The sequence below is a fragment of the Andrena cerasifolii genome, chromosome 4 (assembly GCF_050908995.1).
Source record: "Andrena cerasifolii isolate SP2316 chromosome 4, iyAndCera1_principal, whole genome shotgun sequence".
Lineage (NCBI taxonomy): Eukaryota > Metazoa > Arthropoda > Insecta > Hymenoptera > Andrenidae > Andrena > Andrena cerasifolii.
Window position 1 is genome coordinate 19924367 of NC_135121.1, and position 14460 is coordinate 19938826.

Consider the following 14460-nt stretch of genomic DNA (forward strand, 5'->3'; position numbering starts at 1 on the left):
GTAGCTGGCCCCACTTTAAAATAGCACCGCTGGTAGCCGGTTTTCTCGCCACCCTGGTCCACGCTCCTAGGAAACCCAAATGATCGCGTGAGCGCTGAATATCCAACGCATACACATTTTTTTTTTAATTGTACATACTATCTTTGCCCCACCACAAACGGTACAGCACGTGATTAGTACGTAATTATTTGCATAAACTTTTGTATTCTGGACGAGGTTGGTAGGACGCGTAGCGTATTCTTTAGTAGCAAACAAACGTTCAACAACGTTCAATTAAACGTGAAGCGTGAAAGTCTTAAGAAACCTGTTATCGCTATCGTCGTTGACACATATTTCCAAGAACAATTTCCGATACGTATGTACGCAGATCGACAGCTCGGTTTTGTGGTTTTGTTTTAGGAAAATAAATAAAGAATGCACTCGTGCACTGTAGTGCTGAACATGTAAAGTGCATGTATATAACCGAATTTTGGGTATCAAGATCGGGACAAGCTACGCAAACGTTTTCCTTCGACTGTTCTTTATGATTCTGTATATCGAGGCCGTACGACGTACGCGTACGCCACGCAATTGAAAAGCGTAAGCGTCACGAACCTATGCAACAAAGGAATTAATAGAATAACACAATAAGAATTCTTTTTTCTTTCTTTACACTCACAATAAAGTCTCGTTTGACGCTCTGGTTTCAAAAATTTCTTCTTCACGGATACTTATCAAAGCAGAAGCGAACGCCGCTTTTGGAAAAAAAAAGAAGGAAGCAATGTGAAAAAACTTTTTGTTAGAGCAATATCAATTTTGAAGGAAATGCCGATATTTTCCAAGTTATCACGTCGATTCCATATGCTAACGACCGATGCGACACCCGATCCGCCACGGATAGAGATCACTGGATACACGCACAATTTAGATCCACATACCGTAACCAGCGAAACAAATGGCATACCTAAATCTGTGCCTACCACGCCAGATCCACAAATTCAACAGAACAATGTGACACCATCGGAAGAAAAGACATCTCTGTCAAACGGTGCAGTACCCATAGATGTTCCTCCTTCCACGACAGAGCGGAACTCGGACGATACGAAATATTCTACGACTCCTCCGAAAGAACATAAGAAGCCGAATGTTAAAACAAAAACGAAATCCAAGCAGTCCAAGTATTGTAAGTGCGAACTGTCGATTGTCATTTCTCGTTTCTCCGTGTTGGACAATGTTAATTCTGTGTTTTACAGCTCGTGGTACTAGCGTTGTGAATTACAATATAGTTAATTCGAATGGAGTGAAAATCGGTGCGAGAACTAGTTATATTTGCAACGTTAATCAGTTTGCCTCGAAAGGTGCCGGTGCCGATGCCGCACCGTCGGCATCGGAGGAATCGTGGTCCAAGTCAGAGATTCGACAGATGCCTGCGGAAGTAGAGCGCTTATGCGCTTGCACCGACGAAATCACTTTGCAAGATATATTTGTTGTAAAGACTCACATCGGACACGGTTGGAGGGACGTTGCTAGAAGGTTGTTATATTCGGATGGTCAAATCGAACAATTTGAAGAAAATTATAGGTTCAGAGGAATAAGTGAGGTAAATTTAACAAGTTATATCTGAACGATGCTTATACTTCCTCGTGTGTTAATAGCTTTGGTTTCAGGTAATTTATCAAATATTTCTCGATTGGAAACAAGCTAACACTAACAGTGCAGAAGTTGGTTATCTAACGAACGTATTGTGGGCTTGCCAAGAATACGACTGCGCAGAACGATTAGTCTCTTTTCGTAAGAGTTCCACTTAACATTCCCTTAGTTCTAAATCTGTTACATCTTATAACTTGATAACGATGGGTATACATGCACAGATTTATACGCTGTCGAAAGTTGATTTCTTTTTTTTTTAACGCTGTTCGATAACGTGAATAGTTAAGTAACATGACAGGAATTATATAAATATTGTGTTATCTTTTTATACTTATAATTACGTATTATAATAAACTATGTTACTTATTAAATTTCATTGAATAAAGTATGTTTTACAGAACTGGTATATGATGCTATATTACTTACATATATGTGTATATATATACAGAATTTAAATTACAAAAATACATTCATTTGAATAATATGTAAGCAAGTAAAAATCTATAAATTCGTCAAATACCATTCTAAAAACATGTAAGTCGGCGTGCGTACGTAGATAGAACCATATTCCAGAATACTATTGTATTTGTCAGTCCGATACACCTGTTTTAATTTCTGGCACAGGACGCACCGGTGATAATGCCTCTCCTACCTTTTTCTCTTCAGTCTGTTCCTCTTTCCTCTTACCAAATATTTTATTTTTACAATTCTCAAATTCGTCTAGCATTTCATTGAAACTCTTGTTTCCATTCAATACTAAAACTGGCGCTGGTATATCAAATAAGTTTTGATGATAAAGCCATTCGTCGTGAATGTCATGAATTTGCTTTAAATATTCCAATGAGACAGAATTTTCTTCCTTTCTTGCTCTTGCCTTCATCCTTTGATACACAACTTCCGGAGATGTTCTCAAATACACTGATTTAAGGGAAAAAAATCATGATTAATATAAAATAGGGACGCCTGGCTTTTGTACAATTAAAGTCTTACCAATTAAATCTGTTTCTATATGAGCGCTTTTTAAACACCAGTCGTACCAATCTTCCAACACTACAAATTCTACGTCGCGCAGCATCTTTGTACGTTTCATATTTTCTATAAAGCATCTCGCACTGTACACAGATCTTTCCATGATCTTATACGGATATGGACTTTGATGAGTGTGCAGTTGAAGCATTGTCAACTGCACATAGGATTGGAATAGAAAAGCGTAACGTTTAGGATCGCTGTACATCAATTCCTAAATAGTAACAATACAAGATTCGTAAGTTTTACTCGGTGCCAGATATTATTACACAGATAGGCTCAGAGTTTATGAAATCTTACTAATAAGTTTGTTCCAGCTACATCCCGCCAAAGTTCTACTGGCTCTTGTAAAACTGTTGTATTATTAAATTTTTTAAAATGACTTAGAAATGTTGTTTTACCGCTTCCTATATTGCCTTCTATACATACTGTGAACGGCCGTTTATAGAGCTTACGAGGGGTACCAGACATTTTTGTTAAGACAGTAATCACAGTTTTGCCTGAAACAATATAGCAATTAACTAATTTCATTTGTTTCAATCAAGTTTTTACACTGTGTAAGATTCGTTTTAAACGCACTGATGTTTGTATTGCACTACTTACTCTACTTAATAAATGAAAAGAAAACTTCTATCTTACGAGAGTTATCGAAATATTAAGAGGAACGAAACCTAAAATTTCGTGGATCTTTAAAAGGATTACTTTAGGTGGGCTATGACGACAGAACGAGCTCCAGTTATCGACAAAAATTCACTATGATAATCAGAATATAACGTGTGGAAATGATGGAGAAAGGGTACGGCGTATTACGCGATAAATAGAAGATATTCAGGAAACAACTTGTGCACTTAATCTCTAATAATGATAACAGATCTACTCAAGCTTTTCAACACTAAACACGCCGCACCCTTGGTACTCTTGGTAAAATTCCCGCTAATTCCCGCGTAAACTCCATCGCAATATTTTAGGGAGGGGATGAAAACGTGCTGGTGCTGCTGTATGTATATAGTAACTCGATGTTATGCGCTGCCGGTAATTCGTAATTATTGTTGGTCATTATTACTACGATTAGTTATTTATTAAATTCAAATTTACCGATGAAAGACATGGTTGTCTGATTGGCTGATGGTTAAACACTGTTTAAATTATACGAAATAAACACTTTTACCGCGCTATCCTTTTCTCAACGATTGGTCTACACTGGCCCACTAGTTGGCACATGGATCACAGGCATATGCAGGCATAGCGTACTCGTATTCTAGATCGACATGTTCATTAAACGACAAAAAGCGAGAATATGGGCGAGAAAGACATCGGGCGAATTAATGCTTTGTTTGTTTGCAACAGAAACGCAAAAGCGATAAAAATGTATCATAGCCTAGTGCGCATGTTATGTTTGTATATGAAATGAATAATTAAGAATAATCTGAAATTTCTATGCGAAACTTGGGGGCCAATACTTTTCACCCGTGATGTATCGACGTTTAAAGACGCCGGTGTCTGTCACGAACAGATACTGAACAGGCCTGAGATGTGGGTCTTTGACGTGAAACACGTCGCTACCAGATAAAGTTATTAGATATGGATTTGACATTAGTCGCTAGGAAGATGCGATTGACTTTGAAAAATGATTTGACGAATCATTATCGGTTGCTCCTGAATTGTCAGTCGGAACATTGTACGCTGTAGTGTTCGATTAACGATTATTCATGGATTTCGGATCTTATTTTTCAGCATATTTTTATAAATTTACAAAATTATGATCTCGAAATCGTTGCGTATTGTGTATGCACGCAACATGTAACGGAATATTAATTACAAATTGTTGGTACATAGTTTTTTATATGCTTACGCTACTGGGTGTAATTGTAGTGTAAGGTATTGGACGTCGGAAGAGCAAGGTTATGAAACAATTTAATAATTAGTAATCGTTAGCCTACGTCAATTCAATTATAATAAGCACAATGCGAAATTTTGTAGGTGAAATTGTCATTTGGTAAGTTATAGTTATAAATTTCAATGCTAATACCTTCTTTTTTTGAGAAATATAATATAATACATATATATATTGCATAAGTGACATTTTAATTTCTATGTATATTATAGTTAACTTTAGGTTTCACTGGAAATAGTCGAGTGTGTTAAAATAAATCATCTTTTTTATAGTATATTGCTACTGCTCTCAGTCAGCCTTATATTCGAAGCTAGCGAACTTATTAAATCTCTGTTGAATAGTGGAGAAACATTCTTAAAGACATCCTCTTATAATTGGATTGTCCAATTATGCTTAAATCTATTAAGTTACGCTACTGTGTTACTACCTGGCTGTCTTATCTATAAATATGTGCGTCACACAAAATATATTCAAAGAGGAGGTAAACGAGAGACAGTTAAAAACTTAAACATTTATACACTGGTGCCTGGAACTATGTAGTACACTTTTTCTTGGAGCAGGTAAAGGATGCATTTTAAGGCTGGTACGTTCTTGTTTTGTGGGCCATTGCGAAACAGGGCTGTTGGATTCTTCTTGCGCTTCTACGCCAGCTAATAACCAACGTACCTTTACGCAGGATGCCCTATTACTTCTGTATTGTTTCTTTGGATTGCAAGTCAGTTATTTAACATGGGGCTACTTACAAGAGAAGATAATGACACAGGTACTATTTGTTTGATATGTACCACAAAAGTTATATCGGTGTAAGGTTATTAGCTGTGTCTGACAAATCGACTTATGAAATCATGAAACATGTCCTACCATAAACTGACCTTAAGGGGTTGTGCCACCCTGAGACGCACGAAGGTAAACGATTTTTTTTTATAGATACTATGAGATTGAAAATTATTTCTTTAGTTCACATGTGTAGAGCATGTATTATTGCACATATTGTATAAATAGTATGCGAAAATATTAAAAAAGGGCTGAGTAATTGTTGTCCAGTGAAGCTCCTCCGCGTGAGCGGTGTATCAAATATCTCCAAAACTATTTGTCCGATTTATTTCAAACTTGGTACACATACTCTTAATTGTATTATCTAAAATGTAGCGTATCATTTTTTTTTTATGCGATAACCCATTCGTATATAATAAATGTTTTAAGTTTGCCGTGTTAAGTAAAAAATGGACAGTGATATTCACCTTGTTCTCATTTGTACAATACATTTTTTCTTCTCAAAACCGTATGCTACATTGTAGCATATTTTATTAATGAAGACTAGAATCATGGTCTCCCTCATGTCAGATGAACCTGGGTGTCATTATTTGATACACCATTCACGCGGAGGAGCTTCGCCGGAGCAAGAAATAACTCTGCTATTTTTTAATAGTTTTGTACAATATTTGTACAATATGTGCACTAATACACGCTCTGCACATAAGAAGTAAAGAAATAATTTTCTACCTCATAGTATTTGTAAAAAAAGTTCGTCTAGTTCCGAGCGTTACATGGTGGCGTAACCCGTTAATAAACTATATTCTGCATACTTACAAGACGGTTATTTGAGAAATGGAACAGTTGATTTTAATAGTTATCCCACGAGTATATGTTGCCTCGGTTAAACGTTCATGTACAAGGGCGTTCCGTTAACTTAGCTTTCAGAAGCACAATGCGAATCATCTAGTCCCTACTTCTAGGAGATCCAGGCTTTCTGTGAAACAAAGTTCTGAAGATGATGTTTTTTACTCCTTCGTTACACCAGACACGGTATGGGTACTAATAATAATACCCACGATGCTTGAAACAAAGTTTAAAGTTGTGCTTCATTGGAATTATTAATGTCGATATTATGAAACTGTATCTTCATGCAAGCTGCAGAATAAATAATAAATAACACGTTACACTTACAAATACTGTGATACAATGTGGCTCGGTACCTCTCGTTCTTCTAATAGTTTCTGTCACATAAAACCTTTGTTTCTCAGGAGTACGAAGATGTTGCCGGCACCAAGAGCCGCTTTCAAGATTCTCAATTTCTAGTATTTATAAACCGGATTCTTGCGTTCTGCATGTCAGGATTGTATTTGATAGTTCAGAGGCAACCGCAGCATAAAGCGCCGCTTTATAAATATGCATTCTGCTCGTTATCAAACATCATGAGCAGTTGGTGTCAATACGAAGCTTTAAAGTTTGTTAGTTTCCCAACACAGGTAATTATTACTTTCCGTTTCTTTACCTTTCTGTTCGACTGTGCAGAGGGAAGATTTGATCGATACCCTGTGTGTTGTCAGGTATTGGCAAAAGCATCTAAAATAATTCCAGTGATGATAATGGGAAAAATAGTTTCGCACACCACGTACGAGTATTACGAATATGTTACAGCGGTACTTATATCTATTGGAATGACACTTTTCATGTTAGACAGTACCGATTATAAAAACGGTAATGTTACTTGCATCGTTTAAGTAGCTTTGTTAATTTTCTTGTAGCTTTTGTTGTTATTGTTATCTTAAAATTTTTAGATGGAGCTACTACCGTCTCTGGTATCGTTCTCTTAGGAGGCTACTTACTGTTAGACAGTTTTACAAGTACCTGGCAGAATGCGTTGTTTGTGGAGTACGGCGCAACGAGTGTACAGATGATGTGTATAGTTAACATGTTTTCCTGCTTATTCACCGCAATGTCCTTATTTCAACAGTCAAGCTTTCCCCTCATATTTTCTTTCATGACACAGGTGACTAAAACTGAACGTAATAGAGTAAAAGTAATACCGACAACACCACCAATCATCTGCAATATCGTATTAACATTTCTATCTTTATAGTACCCTAGATTTATCATGGATTGTTTACTGATATCGATTTGTTCTGCAAGCGGCCAATTATACATTTTTTATACAATTTCGAAATTTGGCCCAGTGACGTTTGTCATCATAATGACTATTCGACAGGTAATATAATCTTTCTTGCACGCATCAGTGTTGGCAGAATATTTGTATACATGTTAAATATGTCCTCTGTTTTCTCTCCTTTAGGGTTTGGCTATATTGTTATCCTGTTTGATATATCATCATCGCGTAACGGCTATCGGAATAATTGGCATATTAATAGTATTTGGTTCAGTATTTCTACGAATATATTGCAATAACCGATTACTGGCGATTAGAAGACGTAGAGCTGCGGCAAATAGTATAAAAGATTAATTACGCGAATAAAGAACATAGGTACATATGTGATGAAATTTTTTTTTACATTACTTATTTGAATATGCGCGTATCTTGTCATCTCGTCAGATATTCCTGATCATCGAAAATTATTAATCTCTGTAAAGTATTCGTAATGTTGTTTTAACATTAACATTATTTTCATAAGTACATATTCCACAAGTGCATTCAGAGTGCAACCACTTATTTATTTCACATTCACTTTGAATGATTATTTGTACTTTTAAGTTAAAAGTATCCTTTATTTATTTAAGAAATGTTTATTTTATTACAAGTGTCACGTGTAAAGACAAAAACTTGTATACTTTTTACAGAAAAATGTTAATAAAAGGAGCGGAGTCTCAAAATCTGTACATTCATTGCTATAAACCATTGCGTGCGTTTCTTCTATTTATTCACGCGAATTATAAAGTTGTCGTGGATTTTTCTATTAGTTGAACCATTCTATGGAAAGCCAATGCACGAAATGCACATTTATTTATGCTTGACAAACAATTCTGGAGGTACGAGAATTAAATACTCACAAGCTTTATACAGTTTCTATTTTCTCCACTCATACATTGTTTACATTAACGCTGGATAACATGTGAAAGGTTATTCGGGTAAAGGTAGACGTAACTTTTATTAACATACAGAAGTGGGGCGTGCGATACGATCGGATAGGGTTGGAAACTGATTATCACAAGCAAATATTCAACGACAATGAAATCGCACGTATGTCGTGGCTTATTCTTCGGGAGACGGAGGTCGATAGATAGCTATAAGGCACAAAATGGAAATAATTAATTCAGATGCCAAGAGTACTAGCTGTATGCTACAAAGAATTACTTCCAGTCTGAGTACATAATTCTGCCAGATCAAAAAATATATCGTCGCTAATGAACTTGGCACAGTTAAGACGACTCCTATAAGGATCGGTAGACCATGTTCAGTCAAGTTTCCTTTCCTTCCGAGATAAATTCTGGCGCCTTCCGTGGCTATGAGGAAGAACAAAAGTGCAAATTCTGTCAATACAGTACTCGTGCCAGGGGAAGGCAAATTCGCAGCCTTGAAGAATCCCATGCCTAATTCGCAAATGGCAAACATACCAAAATAAAAGGAGTTTAGGTACATGAGAATTTCGTACGTTAAGGAGGAACTAGCTATCGTAGGCATCTTATCAAACTTTCATCGGCAAGAAACATGTATTTATCAGGATTCGTGTACAACAGAACCGAACCGGTTCAATTGCTCTCTGTTTCTTTAAAGAGAATATTTCTTTTCTCTTTGCATACGTGCATTACGATTCATCTCTTCCTGATTCATTTACAGTGGGTTACCATACCACAATCCTCCTTTTTCCTCATCAATTCGATTCTATCAGTTAACCTAAATATACAGCTTAATTATCTCAAATTTATTTATTTGAAACGTTATTTCTCTCAACTCCATAATTCATCTTCTACTTTTAAAAGACAGACCAAACCTCCTGTAATATAATACATACTGTAAATACCATTAAGAGCCACGTCCACGAATAGAAATATATAACATTTCTAATTTTACTTCTAAGCATTTGATAAATACATACATGCATACATAAAGTTTGAGAAACGTGACAATATTTTCCGATTATCGTAGCGAATCGTTAATAACATATATTTCTCATCGTGTGCAACCTGGTGCAACCGATGAACCGACGGACGACGGTGTTACGAACAGCAGTGGATAGCAATCAGGTATGGTTAGAAAAGGGTACCCTAATAGTATACGTACATAGTACACGAAAGAATATTCATAAGTATTTCCTGCTTGTGACGCTAAATTGCCTATCTCCCGTGCTCTATTCTGAAAGCACGTTAAACGCCTGAATTATAAAGTCTTGAAAATTAAAGCGAGGTTCATTCGCTACAGTTATATCTATTTTCATGAACGACAAGGGTGGATCAACATTCGACGACCGTGAACGGTGGTCAACTCAACGGTTCACCGGGCAGTGTTACCAAAAGAGAAAAGAATCGTATTGAAGTGAAATTAATTTCAAACAATATTTTAGAATCAGAGTCATATCGAATTAATCGCATATACATTGGAAAGATTGCGTATAATTTTTATAGGAGTACGTACAAATGCTGTTTTAACGTCCACGTTCCTTGATTTAGAGCCGATTCCGATTCCGATTACGCAATCCGCACGTAGCTCCTTAATGGAGTTTTAACGAAGGTCAGATTTTTGTAAGCTACCGCGGTCGTTGGTGTTGCAAAGCCAACGGTTGAACATGGTCCGTAATGGGATTTTCTTCGAACCTTTCGAGAGTGTTCCGTTCGAAGAAATTATTCCAAAATAGAGGAGAGAATTGGCAAACGAGAGAGCACAAGTATACAAGATCGATTAGATTTAATCGGCCGGTAGTAAGACAGGTTAATCTTGAAGGGTTTAAGCGATCCGTGGAGGCTGTTTTGATTCTCTCTTACGAGCCAAAGCAACTGACGCGAGTACACGAGAGCGAAGCATTGATAAGAAAACACGACATAGAACACGAAGGTTTCCTGGACGGTACTTGGAACGTTATTCTAATTCTAGCAAGAATTTCCGTGATAGGATCTATCGTTGCCGGGTTGGCGATCGTGTACTTGATCACGCGTTTCACACACAGGCACCTGTTTCCGACGATTTTACGAAAAAGTAATTAATCCGTCGTATTGAGCAGAAAGAATAGGAAGCATTTCAGGTCTACCCGTAGAAATGAGGTGTCATTTTAGAATCTTTCCATTTACCACGCTACGATTGTAGGTGTGGAATTTCTCGGGCCGATTTTTATAAAATTCGGTCAATGGGCGTCCACGCGAAAAGACTTGTTTCCGCAAGATATTTGTCATACGCTTTCGGAATTGCAGCGGACCGTTTCCTCGCATTCTTGGATTTACACGAGGCACTTGCTAAAGGCCACTTACGGCCCGAATTGGAGGAAGATATTCGTGAAATTTGAGGATCAAGTTCCTCTCGGGACAGGCTGCTGTGCTCAAGTACGCGTGCGTATACCTATACACCTATACACCTACACCTCTACTCGTATTCGATTGGCAGGTCTACAAAGCATGGGTGGATCCGAACGTTCTAGCGGAAGTAACGGAAACGCCTCGAATATCCACGTTTGTCCAAAGTAAATTAGAAAGTCCTCTCTAACCGTAGTATGTTACGTTATCACGTTATTACGATATTCCTAACATGGACGAAGGTTCAAGTTCCGCGAGAGCAGACATTTCTCGCGGTGGTTGTTAAACGAATTCTTTTGCAGTTGCGGAATATTTGAAGCTCGGGCCGCTTGTCAGCTGGATCGGTAAATACATGTAGGGTGGATGTACCAGTAAATGAACACGTACCAGTGAATGGACATTTTTTATTAAAATGAGTAAAATAAGTTATTAAAAGAAGCAACTAATTAATTAGAGACTTCTTGTAATTTCTTGCTTCAGATCCAAACAATTTTTGCAGCACGTGGAGTCAATCGCGCTGCAAACATAATTTTATAATAGTGTTCATTCATTAGCCTTAAGTGTTCATTTATTGGTGCGTTTACCCTATACGAATTCTGTGGTCGTACCAATGGGAGAAGCGATGCAAACGGAAATAAAGTGTGCAAATTAATTTTAGATAGAATGTTGAATAGTAACGGTGAAAGCTGGCAGGGTGACACGCGTAACAGGAAATTGCAGCCGGTAGCGATAAAAATTCTGCATCCTGGAATTAAGAAGCAGCTGAGGTGGGACGTGACCGCGCGCCAATTAATTCTCCTACAAACAAACAAAAATATTTCATCGATCTTACGATCAGTGGTTTATTTTAGACGGGACCTGTTGATAATGAAAGGAATTTCCAAGTGCGTGACATACCTCGTCCCAGGGTTGCAGTGGCTCAGCCTCGCCGACTGCATCGACGAGTTCTCGCAGATAATGGAGAATCAAGTGAAAAATATTCAGCTAAATTTTCCGCAGCCCGTAATTAGAATCTTAACTGCGCGTCTCTGTGTTTCCCGTAAAAGGTCGACATGAACTTAGAAGCGGCCAATCTGATTACATTTTCGAGAAACTTCTCCGAGGAGAAGAACGTAATCTTTCCGTGTCCATATCTGAATTTCACACAGCGGGAAATACTGGTGGAGAGCTTCCACGAGGGCTCTCCCATTTCTGATTACTTGGAGCACGACGACGCCGAGTTGCAACGGAAACTAGCTAAAATAGGAATCACGGCGGTTCTAAAAATGGTTGTGCGATAGTTCGCTTTACGTTCGATCGGCTCTTTGCGTCGATGAATTCGTGGACAGGTATCATAATAATAGGGAACGATTCTTCTTGAATTACAGGTATTTAGGGATAATTTCATCCATTGCGACTTACATCCCGGTAACATCTTAGTTGAAACCGACTGCGAGCCCGCCGGAGGGCTTGCCAGCTGGTTGTGGAGATTCATCGATCCTAATTACGTAGCAAATAATCCACGCTTGATCATACTCGACTGCGGTTTGGTAGCGACACTCAACGACCGTTGTCAACGAAATCTCAGGGACGTTTTTCGCTCGGTATTGATGGGAGACGTAAGTAGATTTATAGATAGGTAGGTAATCGGTAGAATCGCGATTATCCTTATATATCAGGAGGTAAATAAAATGATTTAGAATTTCGACCGTAAAGAATTTTTAAAACTTAAAAGTAAATGCTATCGGCGCACCGGTTTTTTTAAGGGATTAAATAACAGCTGTGCAAATTTTAAGATTAATTTTCAACGTTTCTAATTTAATTCTTTCCTTGATAATGGTCGCAGTACTGACCGAAACGTTGGAAATTTAATCTTAAAATTTGCACAATAGCTTTCATTTAATCTCTTAAAAATAGACCGAACCGGTGCGCCGATAACATTTACTTTTAAGTATTAAAAATATTAGGAGATAATTATACAACAAGAAGCTTATTAATATACTAGCTTTGCTACTCGGTTTCGCCCGAAATTAAGATTGTTTTTTATTTATTTTTTGTTGAAAATATTCACATTCATCTAGATTAGTCAGGCATAATGAGCTGATGCACTTTTCGTGATCGCAGAGTTTATCGTTCAAAAGTTTTTAGGCGACAGACAAACCCACAAATATATAGAAGTTTTCTGCTTTATATATTAAGATAAATGATTTATGCACAAATCAAAATATATTTTCTGAATACCATTATCTATTAATAAATCTTTCGAACTTATTAGTACATAGATTATTTATGGGTTCATCGAATTAATAATTAATTCATTTCAGTATATTCCATAAATCTATCAGTAATAATTTAAATGCGATCAACACGTATTTATATATATACGCGGAGTTGGATTTTTAACCGATTTCAAAAAGGGGAAGGTTACAGATTCGACCCGTATATATATTTTATATGTTTGTCCCGCATAACTCCTCAGCATATGGACCGATTTTGATCATCTTTTTTTTACTCAAAAGAGGGCGACGCCCCGGTGGCCCTATCCTACGCTGCATCAATATTGGCCCAATATTTTTCCAGCTCTGGTTAATAATAAAGACTACTGTCACCTAATTATTATTATTTTATGTACGTACGCGCATATCTCCTCAGCATGCTGTGTCAATACATATAAAGCTAAAAGGTTAAAAGTAAAAAAATTAAAATCGACTACAAAACTATATAAAAGCACGAAAAGTAAAAAATAATTTTTTCCCTTATTTAATCTACGACTCTCATATTTTCAAAGTAGGCGCCTTATCGTTTGCACTGTGCAAATCTAGCGCCGACTAATAAAAATTGACAGTCCTAGATTAAATAAGGGAAAAAATAATTTTTTACTTTTCGTGCATTTTTATGTTTTTTTAATTCAGTTTTAATTTTTTTTTCAATTCTATATCTACTATCGTTTGCATGTTTAGGGTGAACTGGCGGCCAAGTATATTCTGGAGCATAGTTCGCACGTTTCTCCTGATCCGGACGGTTTCATAAGTACAATGCAGGATATCATAAATTCTCACGCTCAACGTAGGCTCAATGTAATTGTTCAAACATTATAACTGTTCGGCGGGTAAACATCACGCACGCCAAACCGACAGCTCTATCGCGTTTAACGAGGCTTGGTAATTTTGTAGATAAACGTAAGCAGCGTTGTGACTGAATTATTTGCCGCGATGATTCGACACCGGGTGAAGCAAGACGGGTCCTTTAGCAGCGTGATTCTCAGCATGGTGGTGATCGAGGGCCTTGGACGTAGCTTGGATCCGAACATCGACATCTTCGCAGAACTTTTACCGTTCATCTTTACTAGGTCGCTGTACGACGATTAGACGAAGAAATTTTCCAAAATATCTCTCGAGTGGACAACGAGTACGTTAACGTGGCGGGTAACTGGAGATTAAAACGCGCCTCCACCTAAGCGCTCAAACGATTCGTTGCGTTTCATAAAGAAGCCTTAGAGCATTTCCAAAGACGAGTTATTTATTTCGTGGAGTAGGTACGTTTGGGGTCGGGTCGGGTCGACACGTGGCAAGGAATCGCATTAATGGCATTGGGTTAAACGAGTTCCGAGGAGGATTCCGATTTTAAAAGTGACCACGGGAACGTGCAATCGCAACGGACAGAATTCCGGCGAGTGACCCAGACCGACCAGTTGT

The 14460-nt window shown here is 37.5% G+C and overlaps 5 protein-coding genes across 6 annotated transcripts; 3 read left to right on the top strand and 2 right to left on the bottom strand.

Annotated features, from left to right (window-relative positions):
* Nucleotides 1-665: 665 nt before the first annotated feature.
* On the top strand, nt 666-3166 carry Imd (death domain-containing immune deficiency protein). The gene is made up of 3 exons (XM_076810147.1): nt 666-1162; nt 1233-1579; nt 1647-3166. The coding sequence occupies exons 1-3, from the start codon at nt 805-807 to the stop codon at nt 1785-1787; spliced, it is 846 nt and encodes a 281-aa protein (XP_076666262.1). The 5' UTR covers nt 666-804; the 3' UTR covers nt 1788-3166.
* Nucleotides 1907-3904, bottom strand: Dnk (deoxynucleoside kinase). Its single transcript, XM_076810149.1, has 4 exons — nt 3751-3904; nt 2956-3155; nt 2620-2869; nt 1907-2547 (listed from the first exon to the last, which is right to left on the bottom strand). The coding sequence occupies exons 1-4, from the start codon at nt 3761-3763 to the stop codon at nt 2219-2221; spliced, it is 792 nt and encodes a 263-aa protein (XP_076666264.1). The 5' UTR covers nt 3764-3904; the 3' UTR covers nt 1907-2218.
* Nucleotides 3905-4188: 284 nt separating this feature from the next.
* Nucleotides 4189-8158, top strand: LOC143367887 (adenosine 3'-phospho 5'-phosphosulfate transporter 1). The gene is made up of 8 exons (XM_076810144.1): nt 4189-4651; nt 4822-5030; nt 5110-5312; nt 6574-6798; nt 6880-7030; nt 7111-7322; nt 7413-7538; nt 7623-8158. The coding sequence occupies exons 1-8, from the start codon at nt 4620-4622 to the stop codon at nt 7788-7790; spliced, it is 1326 nt and encodes a 441-aa protein (XP_076666259.1). The 5' UTR covers nt 4189-4619; the 3' UTR covers nt 7791-8158.
* A 178-nt stretch (nt 8159-8336) lies between these two features.
* On the bottom strand, nt 8337-9806 carry LOC143367894 (transmembrane protein 216). 2 transcript variants are annotated; one of them, XM_076810155.1, is made up of 2 exons: nt 9382-9806; nt 8337-9279 (listed from the first exon to the last, which is right to left on the bottom strand). In XM_076810155.1, the coding sequence occupies exon 2, from the start codon at nt 8964-8966 to the stop codon at nt 8538-8540; it is 429 nt and encodes a 142-aa protein (XP_076666270.1). In that variant the 5' UTR covers nt 8967-9279; nt 9382-9806; the 3' UTR covers nt 8337-8537. The 2 variants fall into 2 exon arrangements, with proteins under 2 accessions (XP_076666270.1, XP_076666271.1); XM_076810156.1 differs by having other exon boundaries at nt 8337-9179; nt 9298-9806.
* A 6-nt stretch (nt 9807-9812) lies between these two features.
* On the top strand, nt 9813-14177 carry LOC143367896 (putative aarF domain-containing protein kinase 2). Its single transcript, XM_076810158.1, has 10 exons — nt 9813-10475; nt 10584-10816; nt 10878-10953; nt 11089-11130; nt 11445-11553; nt 11638-11755; nt 11833-12057; nt 12130-12384; nt 13726-13842; nt 13939-14177. The coding sequence occupies exons 1-10, from the start codon at nt 10079-10081 to the stop codon at nt 14131-14133; spliced, it is 1767 nt and encodes a 588-aa protein (XP_076666273.1). The 5' UTR covers nt 9813-10078; the 3' UTR covers nt 14134-14177.
* The last annotated feature ends 283 nt before the right edge of the window (nt 14178-14460 follow it).

Coding starts and splice junctions, on each gene's coding strand:
- Imd (XM_076810147.1), top strand. CDS start 805: ATGCCGATATTTTCCAAGTTATCACGTCGATTCCATATGCTAACGACC. Junction 1,163..1,232: donor ATCCAAGCAGTCCAAGTATT/GTAAGTGCGAAC, acceptor TGTGTTTTACAG/CTCGTGGTACTAGCGTTGTG. Junction 1,580..1,646: donor GGTTCAGAGGAATAAGTGAG/GTAAATTTAACA, acceptor CTTTGGTTTCAG/GTAATTTATCAAATATTTCT.
- Dnk (XM_076810149.1), bottom strand. Junction 2,870..2,955: donor TAGCTGGAACAAACTTATTA/GTAAGATTTCAT, acceptor GTTACTATTTAG/GAATTGATGTACAGCGATCC. Junction 2,548..2,619: donor TATAGAAACAGATTTAATTG/GTAAGACTTTAA, acceptor CCCTTAAATCAG/TGTATTTGAGAACATCTCCG.
- LOC143367887 (XM_076810144.1), top strand. CDS start 4,620: ATGCGAAATTTTGTAGGTGAAATTGTCATTTG. Junction 4,652..4,821: donor GTAGGTGAAATTGTCATTTG/GTAAGTTATAGT, acceptor TCTTTTTTATAG/TATATTGCTACTGCTCTCAG. Junction 5,313..6,573: donor AAGAGAAGATAATGACACAG/GTACTATTTGTT, acceptor TTTGTTTCTCAG/GAGTACGAAGATGTTGCCGG.
- LOC143367894 (XM_076810155.1), bottom strand. CDS start 8,966: ATGCCTACGATAGCTAGTTCCTCCTTAACGTACGAAATTCTCATGTAC.
- LOC143367896 (XM_076810158.1), top strand. CDS start 10,079: ATGGGATTTTCTTCGAACCTTTCGAGAGTGTTCCGTTCGAAGAAATTA. Junction 11,131..11,444: donor GCCGCTTGTCAGCTGGATCG/GTAAATACATGT, acceptor AATTAATTTTAG/ATAGAATGTTGAATAGTAAC. Junction 12,385..13,725: donor GCTCGGTATTGATGGGAGAC/GTAAGTAGATTT, acceptor TTGCATGTTTAG/GGTGAACTGGCGGCCAAGTA.